This window comes from Saccoglossus kowalevskii, chromosome 14, assembly GCF_978046115.1.
Source record: "Saccoglossus kowalevskii chromosome 14, keSacKowa6.1, whole genome shotgun sequence".
NCBI classification, from domain to species: Eukaryota; Metazoa; Hemichordata; class Enteropneusta; family Harrimaniidae; genus Saccoglossus; species Saccoglossus kowalevskii.
In genome coordinates this window covers 14,565,963-14,587,230 of record NC_140654.1, presented here as the reverse complement: position 1 = coordinate 14,587,230, position 21,268 = coordinate 14,565,963, and the positions used below count along the sequence as shown (strand labels likewise).

The window sequence follows — 21,268 nt, the reverse complement described above, 5'->3', positions numbered from 1 at the left end:
ACTAAACACATGAAAAGGATTAACATATTATAGGTTGATACAAATTAGTGTTGCTTGATCACAAATGTGACATTGTCAGTTCAGCGAGGCAGCTAATCATTTTGTTTTTACGATCACATTTTTGCATCTTTTCTGTGTATGTTCTGTAGTCTCGGTTAGGAAATGGTGACCACTGTATTTTATTTATAGACTGTATCGTTTCTCTGCTTGTAATTTTCATTTGTGAATATCCTTCACATTTGAGTGTGTTTTATTTGAAATTTGTCAGCTGTGTTTAAGGAATGGTTTTGCATTTCCCGCGTGACGGGAACGTGATTGAGTAGGCATGCGCAAAAAGAAGAGTTGGACAGCGTTCTGTCGTCACAGGAAGCGCTGTTCCAGCACAGACAAATACTCCGACCTGCAGCGATGCTCAGAAAGTTGTGGTGAAATTGCTTTGAATCGCCAGTCACTGATTGAACAGTTCTGATACGTACCAGTAAATACACAGGAAAGACTTCCAATGCATTTTGGGCCTTTGACGGCGACGAAATGACTGCGATAGCCACGAATTTCCAGTTGAGGTGAGCGTTTCAAATTTGGTGTCGTCTGCCGGGTACTATCCAGAGTTAGCGGGACCAGCGCAATACAAACGTGACCTTGATAATATGATTGTGTTCAAATAATAGAAACTGACATTTTTGGACTAACATTATGTAATTGAAACACAAAATATAATTACTAGAGGGATTACAAAAGAGGCTATAGTTAATATGGGCAGATGATTTGCTGGAGTTGTTGGTAAATTTATGTAATTGATTTTGCTGTGACAATGTATACATGTATGAACAATTATGTGAATATGGTGTTGTGTGTTATAGGAAGTAGGTGATGTCTTTTGGTAATGTCATTTGAATCAAGAGGGGAGGTTAAAATACTTGATCGGAAAGAATGATTATATTTGTTCTTTGGCAGTGAATGGATTAATTGTACTTGACTGTGCCCCACCCTCCACTCGATTGTAATTTGACCAGTTGCTATTAGACATCACTAGCATGACTAGTTGGAAGACAACCATGTAAAAATAGTGTGAATAGAATAAACGTCTGTAAAGAACAAGGAAAAAATAAACTTTATATTTTTTGTCTTAACCATTAATATACAACAAGTTTACAAAAAAATTCGAGTAAGAATAAAGTAAAAAGTTGAACCAATAGGAGATACAGGTGATGGTTGAATTATCTCGCCTGGAAGAAAATAAAAAACAAGTGGTAAGGATTATATATTGTAATGAATGATTTGAGTAAGGTGTTGAGTAGAGGACTGTTCAATAGGAAGAACATTGTTGAAATGCTTTGGAAATGATTGGACTTTCCATAAATAAAATCTTGATGCACATTGTAAATAACTAGTGAGAGGATTCTGAAAGCACTACCGTGCAGTCAAGCATCCTCTCAATGAAAACACAGGTTATGCACATTATAATGAGGTAAATTAGTGTTGTAAATGGAGCGTCATGATTAAATCTGGTATGATGTGCATGGAACAACTCATTATGCAAAAGCAAACAAGTGTCGACGGAAGACCCAAATGATAGTTATCACCACCGACCAATTTTGTAGTAGTCATGTTGCCGAAAATACTATATCTTGTTGTTTTCAATAAATATATGTGTAGCAACAATAAACTGTACAAAACCAGTAGTTAACTGTTTACAAGACAGTATTATAGACCCATATCATGTAAAGTTACAGGGTGTTGTACAAATATACCCCCTTACTTTTAGGCTATTGTATGTTCATCCAATTGTCCATTCAGAATGAATAAGAAATAAAGTAGGTGCAAAGAGACTATATGGAATGTAATTGTACTTCATAGAGTTATCAATGATGATATCAATTCCATCAGACTTATAGAACCGGTAAAAGTAATGAATTTATCGCATGGCAATGGTAATGTGTCATCTGACATATAACCGGAGTGAATTGACCATGTGCAAAAACAGCATTGTTGGTTTGCATAAGACAGCCCACACAAATGCTATAAGGAGTAAACTTCTTGTATCACCAATGACAGGGCTGTAAATGAGTCAACATCAAACCAGAAACATAGAATGTAAATGTATGGACCTGTTTGTACAGAATTCCAGTTCATCCATCATTATTTATGTGGATCATGTTAATAAGATCTCAAACCATTATGAGGCCAATGAAAAACAAATTTGGTGTTTCCAGTATTAGAGTAAAAACTATTGGGTAGTTAGGCAGGGATTTTATTATTTTAGATTTATTTTTTCCCCAACATGTTCAGTCTATATCAAATACAATCATTTTCAACATTTTTTTTTACATGATGATATTACTATCAAATTTTGTTTATTTTAGAAAAAGGTAACTCATTTCCATGAAAATAAAATTAATAAAAAATGACAACGCATGTCATTGTTTAAGGTTGAGGTGAGTGGCATGAACTGTTGATCGGTGGCACCATTTCAAAAATGGCAGATGGCAACAGAAAAACCTTCACTGATGTACATATGTATGTAGTGAGCACAAGGAATAGGCCTCTATCAGTTTCTGCCTAATAAATGACAGTTATGTACATTCCTGCTGTGGCCATTTATCTACAATAGCAACATCATAAGCATGATAAAAGCCCCCTGATGTACACAATGCAGCTCTCGCTGTTTCTTGCATGTGACAAAAATCCGCCTAAATCACAAGAAACTTGTAGTGAGCCAAACAATGATCACGAAAAAGTAAGAATGAATACAGCCAGCCATGCCAATGTGGTGAATCAAATGCAATTTCTTGCATGACTTTCTGCTCAATATTATACAGTGTGTGGTAGCCTATGCCGAATAATCAATGGTGTGGTCACAAATGATCATGAAGATTAATCATGATCACATACTTCATATACATTATAACATTACATTATTGGACAAAGACTATAAATCATATCCATGCCCCTTGACATGGCTAAATCCGAGGTCATCATTTTGCCAATGCCATTCTTGCATGTCATTATAGCTGGTTGCATAGACTAGACTATTAATGTACAAGTATTTACACATATCACCCCTAAATGGTTTTAGATGCTGTTTTATTGAGATGCATCGCGACAACTGTGGCCGTGAAGGGCCGGTAGGTTAGGTAATTGTTACTAGTCGCACCATGCACGCACATCATATGAGTTCACAGGCCATAGGCCTAGTACATCGCTGTCATCATCTATATACGATGCAATATTTATTTTTGGTCATTAGTTTCTCTGATTCATGACATCATGTGCCAATAAATCCTGAAAATTGGCTTTGCTAAGCGATGAGTCGTTTAGTACAAAACACTGAATGATCATAGCATGGTGTACAGAGTTTAAAGGTTAAGCAATTGTTAAGAACATATTAAAATTTGTGGAAAAGGGCAAAGGCTCTTACCTTAGTACAATGTCTGTACGGCGTCCTGGAATGGCTGGAAAAATAATCACGTCATCGAAAGATGCGTGTTCGTGAACTGTAGACAATTTCCATGACGCTGCATTGCATGCGTAGAGTCAACGTCACGATTTCTGCGTATCAATTTTTCTCCGCTTTTTTCAACAAATAATTCACTGTTTTCTCATGGGAAAACGTCGTCAATCTTATTTTATTAGCCTGAACTTTGTCTTGACAGCGCAAATTATACCCAAATAAACGTCTTTGGATGATTTCTGGCACCCAAAATTGATTCTCGACTCAGTCCTAATTACGCGTTTAGGAATGACCTGGTGATCCGAAATTGACCTCGAATGAAAATACTGCCGCCTACGGCGGGTCCCGGGAATATTGCGTCAAGGCGTGACGTCATTTGACCTCGTTTACGATGTAAACAATATGGCAGCGCCCATGCAACAAGCCTGTAAGCCTGATAATACAGTTCGAGCGTGTATTTTGCATTGGAAGCATCGTGCAGTGATACACGACGCAATCGGCTCACTAAATTACTGTGTGAACAGTTTTTGGCATGTAAACAACAGTGATCGTGACATTAATCTTGCTTTGATTGACCAGTGCACTGTAGCTGTGACCGACCAAGGAAAATCAGTTCCCGCATCGACTGTTGTAAACACGTAATTCGTGGACAGTTATTGACAGTTTTGGTGGTTGTTTTGCACAGTATTATCTGACAGTGTATTGTTGGTTTTAATATCACGTTCAGCTGTATTATGATATACGCAGCATTTACTGAGTAATAGTTATTACCAGTTATAAATATTATTGCTAGTTAATAAGCAAAATATCAAAAGGGAGTGTACCTCTAGTATATTTGTTAAAGCGAGGTTGGAGGTTGTTTTGATTTGTGTCCTGACTGTGTTGCCAAGGTGACAGGCCGCATATTTTAAGGTTAATTTACATTGTTTGGCATACCACCTGTAGTAGGGCTATTGCGGAACACCCCTTAGCTTTAGTTGCATATACATTTTGCAATAGTAAAAAATACCTTTATAGGTACCATATCCCAGTGTAGGATTTTGGGTTAGAAGGAACAAGCGTTTGTGCGACTGTCACCTGGGTAACTCACGTCGGGTGTGTGATCCTTTGAGTTCGGCTTCTAGCATTACAATTTGAGTAAAGCAAAAAGTGTACTTTGACTAATCTGTCATTCATTATTAAACCTGTTGATTGATACATGCCACTGGTTTTTACTGTGTTGTATGCTTTGCATGGTATAGTATCGAAGTTATCTGCGACGGTAGACTATCCATAGGATTATTATGAAACAATACGAAAAGGCGAAATTGCTTAAAATACAGTTTACAGTTGCGAGTCGCAAAACACTTTCAAATCTCGTATTTCATGTTCATTTGTTTGTAAATGTGCCTTTTTTATTTCAGTATACAAAGTATGTGATAAAAGACTACGCATTCCATATAATCAACGCTCACGCACACTTGAACATTCGCGCGTTTAGCGTGATTCTGAACATATATATACCAGCACATTGATAATATCATGTAATGTAACTACAGTTTACTTGATCATCGTTGTCGTTCACAGGAAACTAGATATTTAAACTTAAGAACCCAAACCAAATTACCGCTTAATATGATCGTTATATAATTATTAGTATTTTAATTGGCATACAAAATCAAAAAGGTGTGGTCATATCTGTTAATAATTGTCACTATATTGATGTTATTTATTTGTTATATTGACTGTTATAATTTGTGTTATATTACGTAATCTACTAACAATATCTAGTGGCTGCTTGGCAACTATTGTCCATGTGTGCATGAATCGGGTGAACAGTGTACATGTTTGTTTAAATTAGGTGTTAGTGATATGCACTTGCAGGTGGGTGTGACGAATGTGTTTCTCCACTGACTGGATGAATTTTGTCGACAGCGGTCGTCTCTGAGCTGCACGCAACAATTTTGTTTGTGACGTTGTTTGCTGGTCGTGGATTGAATGAGCATTAGTTACCGGTTAAAATGTTGCGTAACGTCGCAACGTCGCCAGCAGAAACCTCCTGGAATCTTGATGTTGATGGTTGCGACTACATAGTAATCGCCGATATTATTGCGGGTGGGTCTTCAAGAGCCCTTCAAGTTCATAAAACTCAGTTTCCAGGTGGTCAACATACATTTAAGTGCTCCCAATCGTAGTATTCCATATGATACACCAAATATACCAAAAATGTTGCTGAACGATTTGAACCGGATAAAAATAGCAGACAAAAATGTGTTTACAAAATAAAAATAGTTCGGTAGCCAATGGAAATACCATGTTCATTTGCATATCGACCGTGAAAATACCGAAAACATTATTGCCTTGGTGATATGCAAATTAGTTTTAGTCAAAATAAGCAACTGCCTATAAGTACCATTACTGTTGTTCACATTTCATTTCCCTCGACAAGTATATTCATATTGTTTATTTTTGCTATGTTTCGAAAAACGGTACTCCGAAATGGACTACTTTATTTGCTTCCAGGCTCATTTGCATATGGGGTATGGATTTTGATTTAAGGGACGAATCAAAATAAACTGCAGTACATATGTAATAAATAGCAAATATTTGTTTATTTATTCTTTAAATATTTATTCTCCCAATTTAACAACTTTTACCACCATTTGTTTAATTATTTGACATAATTCCAACCGACCAGTAAACAGTGCACAATAGATTATCATTGAGCTATACATAGTCACAAGTCACAAGGCAAAAAACAAATTGCGTTCAAATCCCACCCTTTAATGTCTTTTCTCACAAAATAATATGCAATAAAGATAAGTATTACAATACATTTGTTTGACTACCCACATGGTTCAGTGGATTCATACACTGTCTGCAAGGTGAGAGATCACAGTAGTTTGTGAGATTTTTAAACAGAAACAGTTGCCCTAAAAATATATCTTAAATTATCATTCTCATAACTCAAAACGGTTGGTTTTCGGGTACAGAAAAAAAAGGGAGTGGGGGGGGGGGCTTGTGTATAACATTCCACGGTATGAGATGTTGCGCACGGTTCATATTTGTTATATGTAACATTTGCAGACGACACGATTATATACTACCCTTTGTATGGTAATATTCTATTAAACATTACACTGATGATATTGCACATTGATGTGAACTGAATCGCATGTTGCTAAATGCCTAGATGTTTTAGGATTTCGAGTTAACATGTCCCAGGTTTCCGAACGTACAATTTATTAGCCTCCCCTCCACTGCCTGTTTGTACATCCGAATGAAGCAGTGGGATTGCCATATAAATCATTATCACATAATTATCGTCTAACAAACTCTAATGAAATGTTGACATCACCGAGTCTTGTTAATTTGTTTTCTCCGATATTAATATTTAATATACTATCGATAACCCTAATTTACTAATTTGTAATACGCGTCGTGCAACACACACTTTGCGCTAATCGGAAAGTGTATGTGTTAGTTACTTAGTATCACGTCATTAGCATTCCACTCCTAACTATCCACCAATTGTAAACATATTACCTAAGATCATTTCAAGACCATCATCCCGTAGTTGGTTAGCGATGTATGCGGATGATATCACCTGTTTTACCAATGAAAAGTCAATTGATATTGTATTTTGTATTATTAATATTATTAGTATTATTAATGTGGATTATGCTCGGGTCTAAGACTGAACGAGGATAAGACAGAAGCCCTGCTCATGGGTTATGGCCATAACAAAAATCTGGACTGATGTAATCAAAATTTTGGGAATTTACTTAACATATGATGTAAAGAAATTTATTGAATAGAATTTTAGGAGTAAATTAAAAAGATTAAAACAAGACTGTGGACCATGGTCCAAGGGGACGCTGTTTATCATCGGGAGAATACAAGTTTTGAAAACGTTTGGAATGTCACAGTTTGTGTATGTAGGAACGATGGTTCAAACCCCTAAGTATGTTATTTAAGGAATTAAAACAAATAATGTGAAATAGTATGGAACGGTAAAGACAAAGTAAAACGTAATACAATAATTTCAGACATTGAAAAGGATGGACTAAATTTTAAATGGATTAAAAGATTTACCATGGATGGCAGGTGATTATGCGAGATTATTTTGGTGGTAACATACTTATTGTTTGTACTTTCAATGTACAAGAAGTGAACGAAATTGTCTCGCCTGTCTTTCTAGATATCTGCCTTGAATAGGCAGCATTTGCACCCACCTAATGTAATAGTCACTCAATGGCTTTGAAATAACAAATATATAAAAATTGGGAATCATTCAGTTCATTCAATATATAAAGGAAACATCAGTCCAAAGAACATAATAATCCCTGAAGAAAAAGCTCCACAAGTTTAAGAGAATGCAATTTACAGTTTTTTATATCACTTTACGTTCTATAAATTTTCAACTTTTCATCAGTATTATGTAGTCGGCCATCTTTATTTCCAAGCAAAGGAGTATGGGTAAAGTGTTACATCATAAAATCTGTTGTCAGAAATTGAGAAAATTATTTCATCTTTAACTTCAAGAGTTTAACTTCAAATTCGCTGAAAGTTTAAAGATTGGTAGTATACATTTACTGGTGCCATCCATGGTTATAAAATAGTTGTCATGGAAACAGAACTGCAAATATTAATTTTTAAGTTTTTCTACCAAATTCTCAACGTTCTTTCCATTGTATACAATTTACCAATGTGAGTAGGTTATATAGGTGTTATATGTTGATTTTATTCTCATAAGCAAGTACGTGAAGATTATGTGTTATTATAAGTCTATTTGCCGTCCGCGTAACGCTACTCTGGTATCATATAGGTTTCCTTTTCATATCATTCGATGTGAATGCGTCCACATTATATAAAAGTCTAGGAGTTGTTTTTTCGTAATAAAGAGCAGCAGTCATAGCTGAAATACGGAATGAAACGAATAATTACTAATTGCTAGCATATGACTAGTGACTAGAATATGCTATACTTTGCATGATGCCCCACGTCTAAACGTATATCTTTATTTACTTAGCTCCTCATACGCAATATAGCCATGCCTCCGAAAAATATTTGAGTGAAATGATCTCCAAGGCCAGCGTTCGGGTAATTGTGCGATGTTCGCGTGTGTTGGGGTGTTTGATATGTCCACTTAGCACAGTCTTCTCTATCTATTGTAATGTTTACAGTACCACGGTAATCGCTTCCATCCGCTTCCTTGTAACACTCGGTAAAATCTAAAGCACAGACATTGTTAATGCATAGCTAATTCTATCAAACAAGCCTTGACTTACCCTCACGTCCACTCACACTGCCAAGAAAGAGAAATTGTATAAACTTGTTTTAATCACGCATCTGCAGAAACTCACTGTCTGTATATAAGGAACTGAAGCTGAGTAGCAACTGGCACTCTATGCCACTAGCCAACAATTGGCAGCTTAAGAAGTCGGATACGTGCACCATATGGAAAATCTATAAAGTATAATTGTTGGTATTATTAATTACAGCACATGGAAGCGAAAATTCGTAGTTCATTCGTATTCAAATGAAAAACCTTGTAAGGCTTGCTAGACATGCGATATTTTGAAACTACTGTTTTCATATGGTCAAGAGAAGGTTTTTATACATTTTTGAAATGGGAATACAAATATTGTATTCTACGATAAAAACAGGACGAATGACAAGAATGGCAGATTACGCAGTTTATGCTTGACACGTATTTGAATTTTAGCATTACTTGTAAGTTTAATAAAAATATAATTCAAACAAGCATTAAAACAAATCCAGATATTCGTCTAAAGATTTACTGATTGAAACTGACAAAACTGACAGATTGATTTTTTAATAGTGTGATACAAATAATATTGAAATGGTATTTCTTGTTTCATCTGATGAAATTTATAAGGAACCTGCAAAAATTAGTGATTTATTTAATGTAATATTTAAAGAATGAAAATTTCAGGAAGCTAATTATGTATTTTAATTGTTTTTTTACCTGTATTTTCGCTTTTATCTGTAATTTAGAATTTATAAGAGATCTATATATACTTGTACTAATTTCTATTGTGAAGTCGGTGGTTTATGTTCTATTCTCAAGCTATCACTACTGAGAACTACTGCACGGCACCGTTGTGTTTGAATTTGTGTGTGTGTTTTATATAAATATTGTGTGAAGTGTGTAAAGAGTTTGAAGTTGACATAAGCCTAAAATCAAGCCATGTACAGGATGTTTATACAAACTGGAACTTTCACCTGAACACGCGGGTATCACAGAAGTTGGCGCCAGGTGTGTTTATTTGTAATAGTAGTTCTTCGTAAAGTTGAAACTGCTGACATTATTGGATCATGAACCAAAGGTGCAATCGCTCATACGTGCAATTAGCTTGTGGTACCCCAAAAGACGAACATTTCTGTTTTAAGATGTTTAGGTATAATAATAGAAATGTACCCCTAACGACGCATGAGCAAACAGTTTTGTTTCAACTTGATTTAAATCGCTTAATTATATAATATCTAATGTTTGACTGATCTGCACACACTGACGTGGTATGTCACTTCCCAGTATATCCCGAATGTTCAGGGCGTGCTGATAGGTGTTACGAACTATATCCCTTGCATGATCCATGCTCCGATTCTGGCTTTACGGTAATAGCGTTCGAGTATATTGGTTGTTGTCGTACTGGTATGGCGATTTCAAACTTGGGTTAGGTATGTCCACCTGTAACCAGTGAATGTTTCCAGAATATATTTCGAGTGTGACGCGATCATAGCCATTGGTTGATTGCAAAAGTTGGGAAAAGACAACGTTGATATTCAGAGCCAGGATGTATTCTGACACCAAATATGAAATCAATTAGCATCGATTCGTATTAAACATAAAAGAAAAAAGTGAACACTGACTGGTTGTTTTATTATCTACAGCGAGATCATTTATTCGTGAATAAACTGCAAAACAATTCTAAACGCCCAATTAAAATTAACTCAAAATATAATTCATAGATTCGTTACACTAGATAAATATGCATGGCTGAACATTTCTTTATTTTAACTGTGGTGGTGCAACTAAATACGCTACTGTCTTATAATATACTTTATGATTATAATGTTGAGGCTAAAAGCGACAACATTATACCTTGCAATTTCAAGATATACATGACCATGCTAAAAACATACACAAATCCGCAATTGTTCTAAGAGCAAACATTTATTTGACTAAGTTATATTGCTTCTCGCATTACTAGTATATTACCATACAATTACATATTTAATTGTGTAACTTATGTTGTACACATATATTTGCAAGTAAAACCTGTTTTCTATATATATGATCTGAACTGATATGTTTATCGAATATATTTTTGGAAAGCACAACACAACAAAACAGGAAAATGCATTTCAACAAAACTTAACTTAACGGTTTCCCTATTTTTCCTATTTCTTATAACTATACGAAAAAAGTATCCATTGGTATAAACTTTGTTGATATTATGCGAACTCTGCCTATTGTACACACAGGGTTACGGAATAGAATAGAACACTATATGGGGGTTAAAATTGGGCTCTTTTGTTCTCAAAGAGGTATCATCGGTCATTAACAAATAATCATTGTAAAACGTGTCAGTGTCTAAAGTTCCATGGCACTAAGTACAATAAATAAACATTTCCTTGTGCTGCACGTATACATACTACAACCTAGATAAGTATTTTGGCGAGAACATTTGACGAGCACAACAGTAGATTACAATACTTCATGATTATATGGAACGACAGGTGTTTATTCTATGGCATTCTTTTAGTACTTTCAGTTGTTAGATCATCTTCTATTCTATAGAATAAAAAAAATGGATTTAGTTTAAGAATTGCAGTGATATCTCTAACTACCGCAGTATGTACATGTTAGAAAGTTCTGGTCTGGTCATTAACCATTATATGACATTATTGTTATGATTTCATTGTTATGGGTTAATATTACTACAAAATTATTTATAAGTATCTCAAAATTGTGCTCTGTTACGAGGAATTGAAATTTTTATTATCCATATGAATTCGATTATTGCAAATTTTGATATCCAACTTAGTAGCAAGTTTCAAGTATGATAATACAGTTTTCATGCATATGTGCCACATTTAAATTTATATTTTTATTAAATTGGGACATTGATCCAGAATCCGGCCGAACAGTTAGAAGTGTATTTAAAACATCATATATAGTTTATATATAGTATTATAATATACTAATGTTTTCAACGCCATTTTCAGTGCTGATATCAACAGAAATGTACTGATCTGCCAAATGCCAACAGCAAAAATAGTATAGTTCATAATTTTTTTCACTTCGTAATAAACCTAAATAACAAAATAAACATATAGTTATATTCAATACGTCCCTTACCTTCATTTATAGTACTTGTAGGAAATGTAGATGCTGAAGAAAATACATCCGTATGAACAGCTGTAACGTTAATAAAATTATAATATTACAATCAAATGTGAAAGGAATGATAATGCTTGAAAGACCCACGTGTTGTGCTATTTGTATTTACAATTCATATGGCCATATTTGTTGATGTATATGGACATCATTAATGAGGTTACATGACATATCTACTACTCATATGTGGTCTTATAATTATGTTAAATCAGTAACTCTGTCAACATCATCCAGTATTTAATAATCAAATCGAATGTTAATTGATATTTACTTAGTAAACATGTTAGGTAAGATGTTTCAATAAACCATGTTTTAATAAAGCTTGCTCCTCGTTTCAGCTATTTAAAAGATCTATATCTTTATGAAACTACACAGCAAAACGTGTACATAACATAGCATATGTAAATTATATTTACCAGATGTTGGAGCATAAGACGTAAATGCTGGTGTCGTTGGTTCATATTGAGAAGTAGATGTCCCGACTGGAAGAAATTAAAATAATTACAAAAACTTTCTATTGCCATAATTAGATACATGAAATGTAATCGTTCAAGTATACTAACATATTTCATACTATTACCCTCTAAATACCGAAGAAACAAACATTTTTTTTTTCTCAAATATGTGTATTGATTTTATAGGTTGATGATAGATGAATCGCAACCCATTCCCATGCATGCCGTATTTTGTTAATTCGTTCATTTACGTGAGTATTATTAATAATATGGGAAGCAGATTGAGGTTTTGAAAATTTGATAACATACTACTAAAATATGATAGTAAAGACAATATAATACAACAACAACGCTTAATGAAACAGAACTTCAGAAATAAACCTGCAGCTGCTATAAACCACATGTATGTTCAACGAATGATAATGCGAACAAAAGGAACTGTCGCGTCATAGCCCATGTCTGTTGGTTGTTACTACTTTGATTGTTATTATTGTACATATTTCCACAAAAATGCATCTATTGACTGGGTCATAAGAAACCCAATAGTACATACGCCATATGGGAAAGTTACAAAAGCCTCGTATCGAGCAGGTTAAGAGATACCTGTTTGTAACCACAGAACAAACAACTTGCCTTCATACGATATTTTTTTCAATACGTAACATGCAATTCCTGCTTATCTTGGCTTAGGAAACTTATGAGTGCGTTTCATCAGTGTATTGACTAACTACCAATAATAACAAAATGAATGTTTTAGTATTCCAAAATGATTTTTTGTAAATATTCTATGTGTCAAATTGTATGACTGGGTTCGACTAAATCAAATGGTTGAAATACACAAAGAAGTTACGTACTACAATTGTCATATGGTTCGCCAACATAACATAGTTCCCAACGTTTACTGGGAGTCGTGGTGTAGCACCATGTCTGTACTTCTGCATCGGGGTTTCGACAATAGTTGTGGTTTCCCAGACCAGCGGTGGGGAAGTTAGCAGGAGTTCTTGTGTGAGAGTGAGGCGTTTGGTCTGTCCATTTCTGACATGTTTTGCCACTGATAGTAGTGCTCACTTTTCCACGGTAGTCACTTACATCGGGTTCCTTGAAGCACTCATCTATAAACATAATATCAAAATGTAAATAGGCTTAGTCTAACCAAATTTATTCAATAACTAAATCCCGTGTAATATGTGAGAGAATATTAATTTTGATATCATCACGAGGATATTACAAAGTATGCACGAAGACAGTACAGCGACGTTTCTTTAGTGGCACTTCATGCACACGTATCATTATGTTATAATCATGATACATGATAGGCCTTGCATGTCTTTTTAAATATATACTATTGAACCTTTTGTAAATTATAAAGGATAGTCTCAAATCTCTATTCGATATATATACTGATTGCTCTGTGGAATATTGTCGTTAATATTTGATATTACCTGAATCGATTCTAGGCAATGTAGTTAATGAAGCTATTGTGCTCAACACCGTGGTACCTTCTTCTGTTGTTTTCACTTGGTTCGTTGTTTCTTTTGGTGCAACACTCACCACTGTTGTTTTCAATGTTGTTCTTGCGTTCGTTGTTTGCCTCGTCTTGGCACCTACTATATACAAATGAGGTAATGTTATTTTGTGTTTCCTCTGGCAACAATGATTGTTAGTTAGAGCATCGAATATATGTAAATGCTAACTGGGAGTAAGACACTGCAAATAATATGAAATATATGCATTGCATTACATTCTATTTTTGTCGATTCAAGAATAATACGACTGAACGTAAGACAAGTTATCACAAAAAAGATTCGCGGTAGTGCTTGTGCTCTATTTTCTGACCTACCTAGTGATAATGTTGTCAAGGTATCAGGTGATTCAGAACCTCCCTGCGTTGTATTTACACCTGGCAAAGCTGTTGTAACTGAAAAGATGTAACAAAACACAATACAAACATTATTTGAACTTTTTACAAAGTTAACACATAATATATTCGTTTTGTTTTAGACTCACCGCAAAAATCGCTGGGAACTCCAATATCACATTTACCAACACGAATGCTAGGATCAGTAGTGTAACACCATGCTCCATCACTGTTGTCTGGGTTTCGACAGAAATTGTGATCTCCAAGACCCGTTCCTGGGTTTTCGCTAGGTGTATCTGAGTGATTATGCGGGGTCAGTGATGTCCATTTCTGACATTCAGTTCCATCAGTCGTGGTGTTAACGGCTCCTCTGTAGTCGGTGCCATTAAAGTCTGTATAGCATTCACCTGTTAACAAACGCACATCATAATCGATCGGGATCAATGAAAATACTCAATACAGTGAAATAGAGAAAACAAAAACACACCATTGTCTCGCATAGAATTATAAATGACGTACCCGCTGGAATTGATGGGAGAGATGTCGTAGGTGCCACTGTTGTTACACCTACGAAAGGTAATATAGGTTAATGGGAGTGAAGTGAATAATACATAATTAAATCAAATTATTATATTTCTATTTAACATTTTAAGTTAGTTTGTCAAATACATTACATACTGCAATCTTCACGGGGCTCTCCTACATAACAGTAATTCCATCTAACTTCAGGGTTAGTCGTATAGCACCACACCCCATCATCCCCATCAGGGTTGCGACAGTAGTTGTGGTCACCAAGGCCACCAAATGGAAAATTGCGTGGCGTTCGAGAGTGGTAGTGTATTGTTTGATCTATCCACACGGCGCAGTTTTCCCCATCTTTCGTTATGTTTACTACACCGCGGTAATCACTTCCGTCTTTCTCTTCATAGCATTCCGATATTTCTGGAATAAAATTACATTAAGTGTATTCCCGTAAATTTCCCATTCAAAAATATGGGAGTGTTCATCAATTAATACACTCTCATGACACTTACCAACTGGTTGATCCGTGTCCCGAAATACCAGCACCAGGATTACAACCAGTAAAGCTATAGCTACACCAACAGCAGCAATACAAACAGCTATCACCAGAAAATTTGAGCAATTTCCCTATAGGTGTAAAACCAGCAAAATTCGGTTAGTAGCAGTATTTTTTTGTAATTTATTCATTATTTGAATACAGAAATGCTTTCAATCAAAACAGCAGTTTGTTCGCCGGAAAAGAGTTTGTTTTAAAAAAGGTCTTTAAACGATTAACATGTACACTTACACAGTAATACATTAGCTGGTGTTAATATATTTTAGTAGCGTGTTTATTGCTAAAACATTCATGAATGTATAAAGGCACAGTTATGTTAATCTTCTAATCTATTAACTTCACATGACCTTAATAATGCCAACAAATATTTATTTATATAGATAATCACAAGATACTCCCTGATAAGTTACAATATAAGAGGCACAGTGGTGTATTGCTCGCCTTCATAGACCGGTTGTTTGAGGGCAGGAATAATTCTAGTTAATTTCAACAGAGTATAACAAAGCAGTTATGAATACATATTTATGAAAAACCCCACTATTTTAGGATTACTGTGAATTGACCAATGTTTGTAGTTTTTCTCCTAAAACATATTCGCAGTTCAGTTGTAAACAGTTTCAAAAGTCGGTATGGGGACTACAAATTCATTTGAACCTTTACCAACTTCACCAGGCAATATAAGCAGACAACATGGCCGCTGGAAACCAGCTCATCGAGTACGTATATTTCATCATTATAGATGTGGAATTGATATTCATAATTCATCGACAACTCCCTGAGTGAGTGAGTGTAAGTATTGATCACATGATGTTCAGGCGAAAGGTTACACTCTAATTGAATGTAATGACATCCTCATCCTTTTTCGGGATTCCGATATTCGGTGGTGAAGTATTATCCCATAAGGGCTTGTTTCTGCATAACTGTAACCCATCAATCTAGTGCCACAATCACAATCTAGTCTATGTCATTTGCCATATTAGCTGCCGCAGTGCTCGCCTGCCATCTTGGTTGAATTTGACTCATTAGCAGATATTCACTAAGGCCATTCGAAAATGTAATCGCCCAATTGCCATACAATTTTTGCTGGTGTCAAAACAATGTAAGTACAGACAAATTATGAATGTAATACACACTTTTCAAACTCTCGATTATAGCAATGCACCCTGCTTACCATGCTACTTCATCATGATGTAACTAATCAAAGTATATTATATATTTTGATTGGAGACAAAACCAATATTCAGATGTTAGTTTTTATCACTTGAGACCTTTTGAATTATTTGAATTATTCGAAATTTCATAACCTCAAAATTTCACAATGTCCAGATACCAATAAGCCATTTTAGCAAGCTCCAAGTTCACGAGTGACAATCACGCATCTAAGCAACCAGTTGAGTCCATGACACATGATAAGCTTTCAGTTCAATGACAACCATATTGGCCTGCGTGTTGTAAACCTCATCTCGTAACAATGTAAACCTCATCTCGTAACAATATCTGTGACACTTGAAGCTGCGAATGAATGTTAAATGGTGTGCTTACGGCATTTCTAAGAGTGTTTCTCGCATGCAGCACAAATATTATATAAATTATGTGTTTTTTGGCGATCCCCTAAGCCTAAAACACAGTCTGAAAAGTGCGATCATGAATCAGTGCCTGCTCTCGGGAAGACAATTTTGTTCGACACCGCATCACCGAGAACACGTACGTTTGATCCCTGCACTTTGTGGAAACAAAAGATCCTACGGAGTTGCACCTAGACTCAATGCTGGCGACTGCGAGATGTGTTTAATGCCGTTTATTCGAATCGCGGAAGATAAGGTCGTCACCGAACCAAGTAATTAGAAATCTTTTAACGCTTTGTTCACAGTCGGATTGATGACACATTAAATAACATTGTTAGCGCTAGGTCATGACTGCAGCGACTAACATGCACTATATTTGCCACATCAGGTTTTCATTAGCCACACATACTTGAATTTATTATCAATGAAAACTAATTATATTATCATTATATAGGTATTCAGCTTTATAGTGGAAATTATCGTAACGCGTCATAGAATTGCATGATATTGCAATTCAGTTATTTTGCCTACCACATGAGTCATTTCAAATTTTAGTTGGTATATGCATGTAGCTATATACTAGTAGCTCCATGGTATATGCTAATGTGGTAATGTAGAGTGCTAACGCCGGATAGTTGAAAACACAAGTTAAGCTGAATTCTGAAACATAAATCGTTAAAGTAACCAACGGTAATTTCAAAGGACCGGTGCTATTACAGCCACGTTTGTTACGTTCAGGAGTGTTGCATAACAAATCAGGATCTTCCCCGAGTTCAAAAATCATGCACAGCATTAGCGATTGCAAGAAAGATATTTTTTTCTAGTTTGACGATGAAACTCCAAATTTACGCAGGAAGCCTTTTAGCTGTCACGGTCTAAGAAATTATTCGGTAATCTTACGATCAACACAAAATGATTATTACGTGCCTAGCAACCGGTTGCTAGGCACCTGTATGAATGAGGCTTTTTGAACGCTGACGCGATATTGTATGCATTTCAAGAAAAAGTATAGCATTTGACAAAATAATATATCAGTTTATACATCAACGATAAGCAGCTTAAATGTTTTTTATTCTGTCATTTTTTTCTCGGTGGCCAGCATGCAATATAATCAGAATTCTGCTTCGTCAACAGAATATTTACAATCAACACAAAATAATCTAAGGCGATAATGTTTACCCACTTTTCCCTTCAAAGTTTTATATCTGGAAAATATTCCTAATGTAGCTATGTATAAATGCACACAGTATACTCACTGCTTGTACCATTGTGAAGGCCCGGTGTTACATGTGACCTGTCAATAAAAAAACAATGTCTGTTAGAATGATATCATTTCCAATCACTTGACCCCAAGAACCGGCTGTCAAATGATTCATATCAATTCCCATACAACACAGTATACAATATATTGTTATAAATATCGTTTCGATATTAGACACGAAATATTAATTTTGTTGATATTACAATGCTACGATTTTGGACTATTGGAGATTGATTATTCAAAAGTTTAGATATCCGAGATGTAATATTCTAAGCGGTATGTTATTGAAAGTTGCCATATTTACTGTACATATTAATAAAAGATTTGCATTACTTGAAACTAATTATGTTTTTTTTATTTTTATTTTTAGAGTACAAAATCAAAACCACTTCATATGATACCTTTCATCTGCATGGACGTTAAATTATGAGATAAATAGTTGAATATTGTCTTACACCCACGTTTTTCCGTTGAATATAGTAAATTATCTAGACGTATTTAAATATGAACAGAAACATCTAATAATAATTTGCATAGGCTATAGGTAAAAGAAAGTTTTAGGTATTTGACACTTGTTTTGACATGAATACTGCGATCGTATCCGTGCTTGGGATAGAAACAACTCAACAAGTATGCGAAATTGGAACATTACCTATTGCTAATATGGCAGCAGACCCTATTCCCACCTGCGTTCTGCGGCTTTCATGATTATTACTCAACACATAAGTTGGAATGTGTTGTAAAACTCGTAGTCACAATTATATAAATACATGAACATAGTATTGCCAATGAATAGTGCAGAATAACAAATTACTATTGCAACAGCCCTATCAAATATGAGAATATTATATGAAATAAACTATGACCTTTTTGACGACATGCTGTCAATATATTTCCCACTCTTGACGCATATAATATTAAGGTTCTCACATCAGATATAGATTTGTGTATTGCATACTATTTTGGCATATATCATTGGAAGGTCTACCCGCATATATTTCAGTATGAAACACGCCCTGACTACCAACATAAAATAACATAAATATAAATTTAAAAATCATTGTGTTTTAATTTTTTTTATAAATTATTTGGATAAATTTGATCCATAAAACAGTGTAACAATATGTTGTGTCACAATATTAATAAGATAATAGAATGTGTGAAACCGACTCTCATGGTTGTCAATTGATTGAATGTGTGTTTTCTTAAAAAAAAGTAGTGGAAAGGAAACTAAAACATACAGTAATATTATAAAAACAATATATACAATTGACCACTCTTTTTCATAATGTGTTTGTTTTGAATATCACGTTTCTCGAGCCGATTAATATTTCACAGGTACTTTATTTAGACAAGTGGATAATAACCGCCATTTTGTTTCTAGTCCGATCTGAACATATGGCCACCATGAAGGACGAAAGATTAAATAAATAACGTTACAAGCATATGCAATATCATATTGAAGCATAATTGGAAAATTACATTTCCACACAGTTATCTTGACCCTATTCTCAAATAAATTGATACATTTTGTATAGGCGAACGTTATTTATTTAATCGTTGAATACACTAGACCTGACATTTAACTAGTATAATATCGCCAATACAGTTTGACTCATTGGGCTTTGTTCCTAATATTTCACGACTTCATACACGCTTAAATAATAAGTAAACGTGTTGCAGTATATTTGGTTGAAAAATAGCTCATTATGTTCGTTGACAATAAAGCGATCTTCAAACGAATGCGCCCACTAGGATACAACATATACTCACAATTTATGCACTCTTGATTAGTAGCTTATTCGGGTGACGGAATATTTAACTTCGGCAGGAGTTTATGTCGCGAATTGTCGATAGTATTCCGGGAACACGTACTATGAAGACGAATTTCACCAGTAATATAACGACTAAACCGCTCACGTTTACCTATGCACGAGATAGGAAATTTCTAGTATATAATACGAAATGACCATATGCTTCAAATCGGTATTCTCAACGCGTGAACTTTTTCTGATTGTCTTTTAAGTGATGAGAATTATACGACGGCAATAGTGTTTATTTCCCTCACCACCTATCTGTTGTTCCCAGCACAGAGTTCAGTTGTTTAAAATAATGCCCAGCATGCGATTAAATTTATTTTTAGGTATGACATGGATACATACCTCGCGTACGCAGGTTAAACCACCAAACAATCAACACGTCAAAGCAGTTATTCACCACTTTAGGTTATTTCTGAGCAAAAGCATTCACATAAAAAATATTATTATTTACATAATAAATATTTTGTATAACATAACTTTATTTACCTAATATTTGACATCTAATAATCATGAATAAATGAATAAAAGATATTGTCACAGTGTCGTCATAGCCTATTCTTGTAGAAATACAACAAGATATACACCACTCTCATAGAACTGGTAAGCGACATACTATCTTCTCATAGAAGAAGCAATTAGACATACCGCTCTTTCTGAAAAATTATTCATGCGTATCTCATGAAAATGTTGATACATCATGTCCCGTAGAATTTGTAAAATATAATCCTTCCTTGAAAAAATAGCAAAAAGAATAACCCTTTGCAGAACAGATATTATATATACGGTAAACTCCGTTGTAAATATGGTAAAGAGCATATGTTTCTGTATTACAATAGCTGTGAAGACAAGTGCTTTCATAAATTTTGGGAAAAAAAGTTGGTCGGTCAGTCAGTCAGTCAGTTCTTCAGTCAGTGTGGTTGGTCAGTGTGTTGAAAATCAATTCCAACATTCTTGAGGTTTGAAATATGTGCGGTTGAAACATCTGTTTCTATACAGCACAAACTCACACATAACAGGGTAATTGAGAGAATTGTCAAACATTTGGTTGTCATGTAGGTTGGTAAAGCCAAGTCGCAGCATCATTTTGGTCTGTGGTGAAGAAAGAAGTAACAACTTATTTACCGAAAAAGAAATAGCCGCCGATACATCAACGCTGTATTCATGTCTCGAGGCGTGACATCAGGGTTTCCAACCCATAAGTAGTTGATTCTTCCAATGTTTTGAAAAACACAATAAAAAAACAAAACAAAACACATCCACAAATACGAAAGAACTAGCACGCCATATTTTCAAATCAGTGAGAGCAAGATTATGGAACTCAAGGTGGAAACCCAAGAAGGAACGATGACATCAACATGTATATTACATATTTA

The 21,268-nt window shown here is 34.9% G+C and overlaps 1 protein-coding gene across 3 annotated transcripts; it reads right to left on the bottom strand.

Moving 5' to 3' along the window:
- Positions 1–10,330: 10,330 nt before the first annotated feature.
- Positions 10,331–20,161, bottom strand: LOC144360862 (apolipoprotein(a)-like). Of its 3 annotated transcripts, none has more exons than XM_085507944.1 (12): positions 19,849–20,161; positions 18,071–18,108; positions 15,206–15,320; positions 14,850–15,113; positions 14,691–14,738; positions 14,321–14,578; positions 14,154–14,231; positions 13,756–13,920; positions 13,168–13,425; positions 12,275–12,340; positions 11,820–11,879; positions 10,331–11,252 (listed from the first exon to the last, which is right to left on the bottom strand). In XM_085507944.1, the coding sequence occupies exons 2-12, from the start codon at positions 18,080–18,082 to the stop codon at positions 11,248–11,250; spliced, it is 1,329 nt and encodes a 442-aa protein (XP_085364070.1). In that variant the 5' UTR covers positions 18,083–18,108; positions 19,849–20,161; the 3' UTR covers positions 10,331–11,247. The 3 variants fall into 3 exon arrangements, with proteins under 3 accessions (XP_085364070.1, XP_085364072.1, XP_085364071.1); XM_085507946.1 differs by having other exon boundaries at positions 13,756–13,917; XM_085507945.1 differs by lacking the exon at positions 19,849–20,161 and adding an exon at positions 18,728–18,910.
- Positions 20,162–21,268: the final 1,107 nt, after the last annotated feature.

Excerpts from the sequence above, each read along its gene's own strand:
- LOC144360862 (XM_085507944.1), bottom strand. Across the intron at positions 15,114-15,205 it reads GGACACGGATCAACCAGTTG|AAATATCGGAATGCTATGAA; the intron begins GTAAGTGTCATG and ends ATTTTATTCCAG. Across the intron at positions 14,739-14,849 it reads AGAGCCCCGTGAAGATTGCA|GTGTAACAACAGTGGCACCT; the intron begins GTATGTAATGTA and ends TACCTTTCGTAG.